Here is a 13,632-nt window from a genome sequence, read left to right on the forward strand (position 1 = left end):
AATCTGTATGGTAAGGTAATTATGCAATCATTCTACTAGTTTCGGTATAGTATAACCGTAAAATTACATAAAATTTATATTCCCCGGTTGCTTTGTCTTTAGTTGTGGTGGACGACGAGAGTTGCTGGTACCGGGTTACCAGGTAATACAGACACGAAGGGACCCTTAGGGGCGAAGAAAATCATTGATCGAGTTCCTAGTCCACATATCAAGCGCCCTGAGCATCTTACATTAGATGGATATGTGCGCTATATAAAACTACATTATTATTATTATTATTATGATTATTATTATTATCATTAGTTATAAAATTTGGATATGTGAAATATATACCCAAATTTTACATCATCTTTGGATTGGGTATTTATATCCACAATCAAAATTTCTGCACCAGCCTATGCCCTTGTACATCATCCAGTTACTTTACCGTAACTACTTGGCTTATGCGTCCTCATATTCACGAGGAATTATGGGATAGTTACTCTAATTTGCTTTAATGACATAATTTCGTACAAAGTAGTTTCGTTTCACAGATTTTTTGGGAGTTCCTAAGTATGCTTAAATGTCTGGCCACCTGCTAAGCAATTACGTGGAACATTATACGGAATACGTTTGCTGCGTAGCTACTCTAACGCGCCCATAGTCCATACAGTAATGGAAATTCATTGAACGCTGCTTCGATCATTGAACATGATGTTAAATAATTCAAACTTTCTGATCATTTATAATTGAATTTCTGCCATAAGGCGTGTTTTCCATTAAATGGAAAGTTCACATGAGTATGATATTCATAATTAATGGTTTTGAATTAATTAATGGAAATATGACACAAGTGGTTACATTGAAATACACTTGATTTATTCATAGGGCGTATGGTGTACGCATTGTGACTTGATTATTAAATGTTTAAGGTGAGTTTTTTCCAGACTCGTACTAATTCTTAAATGAAACAAGATTGATTGATTATTATTAGTGTAATAAACTTTACCTTTTCACCTTTATTTTCTCGGTAGCTTTTGGCGGCATCTTAAATTATAACATGAAAGAATTGTTGTATAAAATCCATGCTATTACTTAATAAAATAACAATTTCCTAGACTTCCTTCCAACAATAATGTTATTGTTATCAAATGTTCTTTATGGCGATACTTTTTTTATACCTTGTTTCATGAAATTATTTTTTAATGATCTATAGAAGTGGGCAGAAAAAAATTTTGTTTTCTTATTTAGCAAATAGTTTTGCAAAAAACTTCGAGAGGGAGGAGAAAATAAAAATATTAATCCAAGCAAACTTATTAGTTGTCTTCGTTTTAATTAAGTGTATTATTTTGTATTATTTGTGTATTTTTGTCTGAATAAAGAATGAATAAATGAATTAGGATGGAATAGACAGATGTAAAAGTTGAGGTTCATAGTTCAATATATTCATTACATCCACAGGCCCATAATCAGGTGGGATCAGATGATTCTCCCCACAGAATATAACTCCTTTGAAAGCAGCTCAAACCAGAATAGCATTTTAAATTAAAGGTGGTGGTTATGGTTTTCAACAGTTTTCAAGAGAACACCTGAACCCCACAATTTTCACTCAGATTGAAAAAGATCTCCCCCATTACCAAAGCTGGTTACAGGCCTGTATCCCATTTTGTCGGAGTGGTAGTATGTGCTGCTTTCAGACTTACCTGATCAGACATGAAATGACAGATTTGTTTGGTCAGATAAGTCTGAAAGAAGTATGTGCTTTCAGACTTATCTGATCAAACAAATCTGTCAATTCATGTCTGCAGTGTCATATCAACTGGAGAGCATGGCGATGCCTTCCAAACCAGATTGGTCTCCCTCACCTTGGAAATTTGCTGGGGAAAAATGACATTCAACAAGTATCTTAATCCCCCTTTTTTTGCAGACTAGCTTACCCTCACTTCCTCAAGCCCATCACTTAACTTCACATCCCTGATCATCTTCCCGTGTCAATACTCTGAACACCGCTAGTACATGACTTTTGCAAATTCAAACAACATTATAATTCCTATTTAAAGTCTGATTAAACATTATCTGTGAAGTTTGACAGACAAGTGATAGCATACCCATCTAAGCCATCAATATTGAACTAAAATGTTAGCATTTTATGAGAATATTTTATTGAGGCAGTTTATTGCGATATGCGCTGTATAAATTGAACATTATTTATTACCATAATATGAGTATGTGCAAAATTTTATTTCCTCATAATTTCACTCTGGAACAGTTTTGATATGATGATATCATAAATCTGACATTTATTTTTATATTTTTAGAAACATTTATTTGAATCAAGTAATCTGGTTGTTTTTGCTTTCATGTCTGAAGCACTTTGTTGAATATAACATTCACATCTCAAGTCATTAATAATAATATATACTGTCATTGTTGTTTGGTATCATTATCGGACTGACGGTGGCAGACTATTCTGATAGCCCTCATATTTCCCATACCAGGCATACCTTCAAACTATGAATATTCATTATATGGTAATTAGGAGAAAACCCCCCATCAGAGCATCTTCATTAACACTCAAGGGAGGGTCAACATCTAAATACTATTAGTCATAGTCAATCTAGCCAGAGTAAACAAGCATTGCTTAACAGAAAACCTATCTTGCTTATGGATATTATTTGGATTGTTTATTTCATTTGAGGTGTAGGCCTAGACATTGCAGCATAACTGTTCACTTGTTATTCTTTTGCTTCTCCTGATTTGGTGAGTTCTTGATTCAATGGAATGTTGTTGAATTCTTAGCCCAGAGCCCTACATTTAATGGTATTTTTTTTTCTATTTGAGCTGGGTTCACATAACCAAATTTAGTGTGATACAATTTAAGTTTTGATTTTAACTTTGAAGTTGACAGTAAATTTGTTTCATGATACATAAATCAGTGAGTAGTAGAAGTAGTGAATGATGATTTGTTTGTGTTTACATCATCAACAAATAAGACTATACAAGTACAGCATTGTATATCAGCAAACATAATTGTTTAATTTGAGCCTCATTAAACGTTAACATTTTATAAAACAGCGAAACTGGATATAAAATTTCAACTTATTTCTCATTTGAAGTTGAACAGCTTTACACTTTTTTCAACTTTTGTACATTTAAAGAAAAATTTAATGTTAATAATTAAATTTTCTTAAATTAGATTTTCTGATTTCCTATATAATTAAGGAAATTAAATCAAGATGATGAATAAAATAATAGTTTTAAGAACTAAATCTTTATTATTAGGACTATTAATGGTTGAGTTGCTTCTTTAACACCTTTGGTTTTTTTTAAATTTTATTACCGATATTGTATGTTATAGATTTTCTTAACCATTCAGAATTATGATATTCTCTTCTGGATGATACAGTATTTAATGAAATATGTTCTTGAGATACAGTGATGTTTCAGTGCATCTAATAAACAGTATGTGGAGGCTGAAATAGTAGAATATGTAACCATGGATACATCATAATTGTTTATATGTTTATGATTTGTTTCTAAGAGAAGTTCATGACCTTAGTGGTACACTTATAGTACAGTTCACTATCTGCTTCAAGACCCTTCTATTTCCAAGATCCCCTAATTCAAGACTACTTTTTCAAAGTAAAAACAAACAATTTTCAATCTTTAATACAAACCACCCCTTTTTTTTATGTCTCAAAGGTGGTGCAAACTGTATTTAAAAGTTTTCATTTTAATAGAAACATTTTATATTATAAATGTTGTTTTATTAATATTTGAAGGTATTAATCATTAAATTTGTATTTCTTTTTTATTTTTTTTATTTTTTGTAAGTTTGTTGAGACTAATTATTTTTCATTTAATAGAGACTGTCATCGGTTAATGAAAATGAAGGATACTAAACCTAAGGAATGACAGATTATTCTAATAGTATTGATTGATTAAACATCAGCTCTTTGTTTAATTATACTGTACCAGCATTTTAGTTCATTTTAGTACTTCGCATTGATACACTAACGGAACACTAAGCCCACGGCACCTGAGTTGATGCTTTAACAACCTCTACTCACTAATTATAGCATCATTAATGCAAACTGCTCTGTCATCTAACAATGATCCAGTACTTTCAAGGTTCACCTAAATAGCTGAATAAAATCTGAATTATATTTTAGTTAGTTAATTATCTAGAAAATAAGTTATTTGCAATGTAAATTAGTGTCTATAGAAAATCAAACTTAAAATATTATATCCATTAAATATTGACTATTCATTATTATCAGCTACCAGTACTGAAAATGTAAGATGTTAAGATGTCCTGCATAATAATAGCATTTACTGGCATTTTAAAAAGTGGCTGTAACACGTTCACTTCCAGTGACGATACTCACTTCCAGTGAAGATACTCACCCCCACTGGTTGTTGCTGAGGGTGCTAGGGGCAAGTATACTCGTCAAAACCGGGGTAATACTCTAGCATTTATTGCTTCATTGTTATAAGTTGTAGAAACATAGACTTAACAGCTGGTAGTTCGGGGAAGGTACACCTAGACGTTAAACATAGAAATATGATATATGTTTATTGTGTTATGTTGCCGATAGTACAAAAGATTGCACGTGTGGGTTGCACCTTTTGAACATACTGTATACCAACCCATAAAAAGAACAGACAAGAAAACTCGCACTTGGCAGAGGCAATAAAAAGTTTCCCACCAATTTAATAGACACATCATTTTGATGATATGTGACTTGATAAAATTTCAAAAAAGTATGTTTCTATACTGTTTTGGTACACCGAACAAAACATAAAATACACGGTCTGGCAGTCAACGTGTTAATCATTTTGTTTCAGTCAGTGAAAACTTTTTTATTGGCAACTCATTGGAAGCTGCTAACTCATTTTATTGTTTTAAATGAGCAATTTAACCATGTCAGTAAAAAAGACCTTTCTGGCAGTATAGTATTTATACAACATCCTTCTGTAAGTTTGTTACATAAATCAATATTATTTCCTGTCACCTGTTCACATTGCTGTTCCTTAATCGCTATGGTAACGCACATAGCTATTTAATCACAAATGGTAACACTTATAAACATTTGGCTTCCTGCTATATGAAATGCGGTTGATCGAAAGGAACATTAAGGACAACATAAATTATATTTTTCTACTAAGTCCTATTAAAAATAAAAAGATTCTTCCAGAGTGAAGGCACAGATTGGTGCCTCTATCCCATAATCCACGCCAGGTATGAATTATCTTAAATGGTCGCCAACTTTATTCATAAAAGAATATTGTTGTAAAAGATTTTGTTAATACCTTGTTTAGCAAATTTTTCTGTTAAATAACTAATTGTTAATTACACGTCTGCAGTCAATAGAAATAATTCCACTTTTATGTTTATTTTAAATACCAGGATTTATCCCAGTCAAAGCCTAGTGTACATGTAGTATTTTAATGAGTATCAGCTGACATTCATATACCTTCACAAAATAAATATTAAAGATTTATAAATTAAGCACTGTTATATTTGAAATTCGCCTTTTGATTGATTTGTCTCATTCAATATCCCAGATAGAAGCCAATCCACAAAATCGACCCAATTTCATGTTAGTGTGCGTACCTATGGAACTGCGGTACTTACTCTTGACAATTCAGTAACTGTGCTAGGCCTATTTGACTTCCATTGAATTCATAATTACAGGATATTGGTATGATTTGTTGATTAGGAATTTACAAGGTTATCCATGATCAATTCCCTTGATTTCCTTCATGGGTAAATAAACAAGTATTGTTGCTTGCTGGTATCGGTAGTTTAGTGTAATCAATTTTACTATATGAGCTGTAAGGGATCTTTGTTATTATTATTATGTTAATTTCATTTGCAATAATATTTTTTACCAAATTTAGTTGGTTTTTTGTCCAAAAGGTTTGAAATCATAGGCCAGTTATATTTTTAGTTATCCCATCGGGTTGTTAACGACTGGTCCTTTTGTGTTTTTGCCTTTGGATATACTTGTGTCCATGAATTTGAAGTTTTCTAAAGACAAAATAAATGAAATGCAATTACATTCCAATTTGTTCTTGGACCCATTACGTTGTCTTTTGTCCACCCATATATTGTCCCTAGTGGCAAGAGGGGGTATATGACAAAAAGGTACCCTAGGCCTCAGTATCTTGTCCCCTTAGCCATTATCGGGGCCCTTTCCTGTATTCTATATTTCTAGTACGTTTAGCTTTTTCAATATCATCCAACTTTCAATTTCTAACATTTACATCTATTAAGATGAAACTGACCACACTATAGTTAGTGATTTTGCATTAGATGCGCTGCGAAAAATTACAAGTTACAAGTTCACCTCCATTATATTTCCGTATTGATTTCACCAAGTCTGGTAGGAAGGTACAAATATTAGCGAGGACAAACAGGTTCAATAATAATTCATTCATGCCAAAATGTAATTACAAATACACTATTGTTTATATCATTCTTGTATTGTCAGCTACATTCATATCTCCAGTACTGATACAATTGTCGCCATCCAAAATAACCAATATTTTCCTTTATGTAGGTCAACTTTATTTAATATTTTAATTTTGTATCAGTACTGTATTATTATTATTCAAAACTGATATCTGTTTTTTTGTCATTATATATACAAATCACTATATTACAATTTATGGCTTTTACACTAACTCTGTATATGGATATCACAAACAGATGATAGATAGAAAGTGTAGCATGTGTTTATTAAAGGGCTAATATAAAAATCTACTGGCTCATTTTAAATTTTTATATAATGGGGATAGTGTTTTATTGTATTTTATAATTTAAAGTTCTTCAAATATATTTTCACGTCTCACGCAGTCTCATATTTATTCACTGTTGCAAACCTATCGAGGCCTTTACATGGCATAACAAGTGTTGGATGTTGGTATTTTATTTGTCAAATTGAGAAAATAATTTGATCTTTTTTATTTTTATTTTTTAAAGGAAGCTGTGGCTTCTATAATTTATAGTAATTACTTCACCAGTATGGTAACATAACTCATACATATTCTGATATTTATTCACTTTTGCATTCAGATGATTACAGGCCTTACATAGTAGCAGCGTTGGATATCTGTATTTTATCTCTCAAATTGAGAAAATGATTCCGATCTGTTTCTAAAACTTAAATGCCAGGTGATTGACGCTGATGTGTTTCTCAAAGGGATCAAATTAGCTATAAATTGTGTAGAAACAGACATATTACATATATTGGTCTATATACATCTCTTTTCCAGGTAGCATTTCAAAGTATAATATAGCAGATGATTTATTAATAAGCAAGTTAATGATGTGTAAAATGCAAATTAGCCTGTTATATGCTCCAGATTAGATGAACCATTTTCCTTTAGGGCATAGAGAAGCTTTATTTGACAATAAATGTCTACAAAGTACACATAGCTTAATTCCTTATAATCTATTGAGAGTTCTATATTCACTAGTTGTAGAATCTCAGAGATTCATATATTTTAATTAAGTGAGTAAACAATAATAATACATAACATACCAAGCAATTAATTGATGCTCTTTAATTATTAGATGCAATTTAATAATGGGTGAATTGATTGAGTGGCTGAAGCCTAAAGCAAGGGAGATGTAACCTACATCTTCGTTTTTTTGAGATGCGTTCTCGTTCATGGTTATAGAACCAAATTTCTTGTTTAAGGACTTAAATACAGGCCAGTTAGTGTACTCATCATCTGGCTTGTGTGTGCTTTAAAAGGAGCCTGGTGAATCTTTCGAAGAGTAGGGCCCGGAGCTCAGCTTCACCTCGGCCCCTGTCATTGTGGAGGGATGTGAACTACTGAGCAACTCTTTATGGCAGCTATGACACCGACCACATATTCTATATCCAATTCAGCCAGATGGATCAAATTTATCTAAATATATAGATGTATACAAACACTTTTATTTCTTTGGATATAATCTTTAACAACTTCCTTTTTATTTTTAAGATCATAAAAATATCAGTGTCTTTGAAATTAGTTGCTTAAATAATATGTATAGTTTGCTTATCCTGTGAAACTTAAGTATTCAACATTTGATCATGTATCCAAGGTTGTAGCTGTAAAAAATACTAAGAGTTGGGTGGGTGAAAACATTGGTAAACTCTAAATAATAAGAGTGGATTTAGAGGATGGAAAAGTGGGTTAATAAGGGTGGGTGAGTTCCATGAAATTAACTTTAGACTGGGTGGAATACTTCAAGGCTGGATGGTCCCGCCCACTATGACTACATCCCTGCAATTAATATTTCTTAGAATTGTGTTTACTGTATCTTTAGTGTGTACTATAGCTGGCCACTGGAATTTTGTTTATTTATATACCATTTTGATATTAATGACCTAAAAAGTAACATATTGGATCTGGGTTTTTAAACTTACCAAATATGGTTAATATTTCTTAGAATAAGATATGTGGTTATCTTAGGTGATAATATAGCCAGCCATAATAATTATGTTGCCATGGATACACTTTTAATGATGACACTAAAAGAAGTCCTGTCCTCTGAGGTTTTGAAGTTAATGAGCTGTGTCTGGAATTACAACCCTTTGGCACATGTGCAGTTGGAATGATAGCACCTTGTAAACAGAGAGGCTGTCCCATATAATTTATATTCATCCCTTCGTCTGTTGAGAAGGTGTAAACATACTGAGTTCTTTTATCACATGATTGGCTGTAATTTGTTTGATAATGCCCTCTATCACTGTCGGGTTGGGGTCCTTTCATAAAAGGGACAAATATTTATGTACTCATTTCATTTCATATCATTTATTCGTCTCGTAAAAAAGAAATAATAAAAAAAATAAAACAAGAACAAGAACGAATTGAATCAAACTATAAAAAGGTTCTCCTCAAAGAACACATACAATACAAAAAGGCACACAATCAAGATACAATAATAATAATAATAATAATAATAATAATAATAATAAATAATAGTAATAAATAATAATGATAATGATAAGCTTAATTGTAATAATAATATGCAATTGCCCTCTTCCTCATTGTATAAATCTTGAATATACACCATACCACATTCATAAAAAATCTAATAAAAAAAGATCTAATTTTACTATTACTGTTATTTATGTGAATCACACCTTCTACATCATGAATGTTATTTTCGTAGATATTTTTAACAGCAGTTTCCAAGACCAATAAATTGTTGATGAAAAAATATATTAAATAATTTTGCTATTACCATTATTTATCTGATTCACACACCTGCTACATCACCAGTATTATTTTTGTAGACATTTTTAACAGCAGTAGCTGTTTCCAAAACCATTAAAAATGATTTCCAATATGTTGTCTACTTGACAGAAAAAATTGTCCATAAAATGTAAGAAGGATGTGAAATGGCTTGCAAAGTGTGAAAGGTTATTGAAAGCTTACAGCATTTACATTTAGGGTGTAGGGAAAAAAAATTACAGTAGGAAAAAATGTCCGTTGGAATGAATACCACAACAATGGAACAAACTATTTCATAATAGGGTTATTGTTTAAGACATTTTAAGAGAGGAGCTATCACAACACTATTGAAAATAATACTGATTTAAAGCTCTGTGTGTTTATGTAAATGTACTATATAATGCTTTTTAAATACAAAAAAAAAGTCAGGTTGTATTTAATATAATTATAATTAATTAATTAATGATACTTGAAATGATACAACCTAATAACATCTGTTATTAGGCTGTGTCATTTATTTTTGCAAATCAATATCCTTATTATGAAATGCTTTGTTTCATTGTTGTGATGTATTCCTACTGGCATTTTTTCCGTGCCCATTATTATTTGAATATCAAAGATAAAATGGGGAAAAAATCTATGTATTGAACTGTTTTAAAAGATCGTCAGAGGAGGGCGGAAAAAAATAAGAATTACGATTCTGACAAAAGCATGCAAGTGGAGGAGAACATAAAGATATAAAATATTGATGAATGTAAACAGTGAAGTAATGAGATTAATAAATGATTTAAATTTATATAACTAAGGAAGAAATATATGTATATATATATTTATATATATATTTATATACATATTTATATATATGTATATATATATTTATATATATGTGTGTGGGCATAATCGGAGGGTTATATAAAAATGTATATAAAAATGTTGGCCCTACCTGTAAAGAAAAAATTCTATTTACTTTAGGAACATTAAATTAAAAATTATTTCATGTCTGTATGAAGTCATTAATAAAATATATCGATACTGTATGGAACAAATCGATAGCAATTTTCTTTACAGTATATTTAAGTTTATTATTTACTCACCAAATTGTAGCTGTGTAAGGAAACTGTTTCTCAGTTACAATGTGAATGATTAAAGTTTATCTATCTGTATTTATTATTTACTACTTTTCTTTCTATTTTTTTTTTAATACTTTATTTTGCCATCTTCGGTGATATATTTTAACTAGTATAAAATTGTAAGCTCCACATACATAATATTTTGTGATTTGATTGATTAAATATTTAAATTGTATAATGTATAATATTTATTTTTTTTTTTTTGTGAAAGTGATGAAAAAAATCCTGTTTTTTGATAGGATTTTAATCAAAGATTCTAGAATTGGAAGGCAAGCATCTTAATCTACCAAGCTACAGCTCCACTACAATATATTTGTAGCTGAGAATGACATTTAAAAATGTTAATTATATTGCTCTAATGTGTGATTATTCACATTTTTTACAACTTCTCTGTGTAACACAATTTGGAGGCCTAGGCTTACCTCTTTTTAAAACATCTACATTTACAGGCATACCTGGTGTTTACCACTATTATTGTTACATTGTAAACAATAAAGAGATGTCTGCATAACGTGGTATGGATAGAGGTAGTTCATGGCCATAGTTGCATATTGCTAATGACGATCTCATTGTAAAACTGTATTATGATGAAAAGCTTCCTCTAGAATACAGTGCCCTGGAGAGTAATATAATATGCGATATCATTATTAAAAAACATATTTTATCTTGTTGAGGTGTTATTGAAACCTGGATATTAACCAAGTATCTGTGATTTGATGAAAATGTTTAACACATATTGCTTCATCTAGAATAAAATTATTCATCAATAATCTATACAATAATTATAAAATAGCTACCATGAAATTTTCCCAGAGAGGATGAATAAAGTTTCCATGTATTCTTGTAAGCAAACAACATTGTTTATATAAATCTGTTTCAGGAAAAAAAATATTATCCTTATCTATAAAAATTAATATAACAATATAAAAAAAATATTATCCTTATCTATATAAATTTATATAAATCTATTGCCAGGAAATTTAATTTTTTTAAATTTTATTTTATTTTTTATGTCATAACAACTACTGATGCCTTGAAATTTCCAAATCAAAAATCTTATTTTTTCCTCACAGTAAAATAAATGTATAAACTTTTATTAGTATGGTTACTGGACTGATAACATCGTATTATCGCTATATGTGATAGGAACTCGAACAATGGCCTAAAGCTGCCCTTAATTGTTTTTTTTTTATATTACAAATTTGCATTTTTTTTTGTTAGTAACATTTTAATTTATTTTCTAGATATGCTTTTGGCAGAACCATTTTGCTAATGAGAAATTTGTACCTATAAAGAAAAAGATCCTGATGAGTGATTAAATATTTCTATGAAAAATAATATTTAATACAAACAATGTTTCCACCAAAATCTTGCACAAAAATGATGGTAAAAGTAATCAATGAAAACCTAGAAATTTTATAAATTACAGATTGCAATGAAAGTTATATTTATTATTTGAATAATAAGAAAAATAAGTTTTTTGTATAATTTTTAGTTTTAGAATATAAAAATTATATTAAGTTCATAAAACAAATTAATACAATGGTAAGATATGAGGTGCAGATAGACAGTCTAACTTTCTGTAACAAATGTGCCACTATATTAATGATAACAAAATATGAAAAGTTTAAAATGTGTTATGTTATATTATAATATTATAAAATAAATATAAATTTAAAAAATTCCATTTATCTTGCAGGTTAATCCTAATTTTGTTGTTTTATTTTTAGTTTTAGAAAATAAAAATTAAATTAAGTTCATAAAACAATACAATAGTAAGATATGGAAACAGGTGCAGTTAGACAGTCTTTCTGTAACAAAGGTGGTACTATCATAAATGATAACAAATTTTGAAAAGTTTAAAATATTTTATGTTATATTGTAGTATTATAGAATAAATGTAAATTTAAAAAAAATTCTTTTTATCTTGCAGGTTAATCCCAGCGGAAAGGCAGCCAAAGGGCAAATCTGCATTGGGGACACATTATTACAGATTAACGGAATTAAAACAGATCACTTGGATATATTAGAAGCACAGGAATTAATAAAAGCAGTTCAGAGATCACTACAATTAGTCTTATCAAGGTGAATATTTAATATAAAAATTATAAATTTTATAAAAAAAAAATGTTCATGTTTTGTTTGCTTCTAAAGTAGTGTCCACACTCTCAAATTTTCTTTGACAACAAACTGTTGTATGCCCATATATAGTCATGGTGTGTCTATATATGGTCATGATGTGATGTCGCAATGACCATATTTAGGCATGCCAAATTTACTCTAGAATAATATGTGTACAGTAGTTATGAAAAAAAATAAGCTTGAAACTACTTGTAGTAGAGGGCAGCCCACATAATAATAATATGCAGTTCCACTCTTTGCAAAAACATAATGTTGTTATAACGTTTACTAACATTGTAAACAATGTATTTAGGTTATCAGAATAAATTACATTTCAGAAAAATTGGAAATGCTAATTAGTTCAAAATTTTGTTGTGAATATGCATTTCTGGTTTGTACAGAAAATCCTGTTTTGAACATCAAATTGTAATATTATTTTAGTTAGTGGTGTTATTACATAAAATTATTAGGTTGTTTTATTGTTCTGGAATCTTCCAACGCTACAAGAACCAATGAATTCCCACCATCTTCCTTATATTTTCCTTTTATATGGTAGTACCATTCTTTAGTTCATCATTTGTTTTTAATATATGTAATAGTTTTTGCAACTTTTAATTTGTAGGGAATATACTTCAGACATCTCAGACGACAATATGTCAGTGACTAGTACGAGTAGTTCCTACAGAATTGTTCCAAATCAACATGATCATGTTATAGGTAATTATTTAAATTTTCTTTCATTATTGTAAATCTTCATCATCATCATCATCATCATCCTCATCATCATCGTCATCATCATCATCATCATTATTATTCTAGAGGTGTTGATGTGAACAGTAAGCCAGTATGGTATTGCAGATGAAAGGGGTGCTGTAGGAGTTTAGCAGGGCTTACTTAGGAAGATTGAAATAAGTTGGGAGGGTTGATAGTAGTTTAAGTGAGGGGGAACCAGCTGGGGGAAATTAGGTGATGTGAGGGAATTTTTTACTGCTTAAGTCACGTCTGGAGGGGTAAGCACCAGGTATGGCACAATCATTTTCCAAGTGGAATTCCCCCAAGATATGTCCCTAAAGTTCAGACAAAGTGAGAGCAACATTGTTTTCTCATCATGCCTGCTTTCTGCTTTTTGTTACCAACTAAATTTTCCTATTTAAAATGAATATAT

The 13,632-nt window shown here is 30.2% G+C and overlaps 1 protein-coding gene across 1 annotated transcript in view; it reads left to right on the forward strand.

Annotated features, from left to right (window-relative positions):
* Positions 1–2,587: 2,587 nt before the first annotated feature.
* The window catches only part of LOC117104671, a gene marked incomplete in the record, with an annotated part of 117,926 nt that continues 106,881 nt past the window's right edge, over positions 2,588–13,632 (forward strand). The window contains 3 exon segments of the mRNA XM_033245553.1: positions 2,588–2,739; positions 12,280–12,431; positions 13,090–13,184. Coding sequence (XP_033101444.1) covers positions 13,121–13,184 — 64 coding nt within the window.

The sequence above is a fragment of the Anneissia japonica genome, unplaced genomic scaffold (genome assembly GCF_011630105.1).
Source record: "Anneissia japonica isolate Jap-2015-1 unplaced genomic scaffold, ASM1163010v1 scaffold287712_len2945570_cov188, whole genome shotgun sequence".
NCBI lineage: Eukaryota > Metazoa > Echinodermata > Crinoidea > Comatulida > Comatulidae > Anneissia > Anneissia japonica.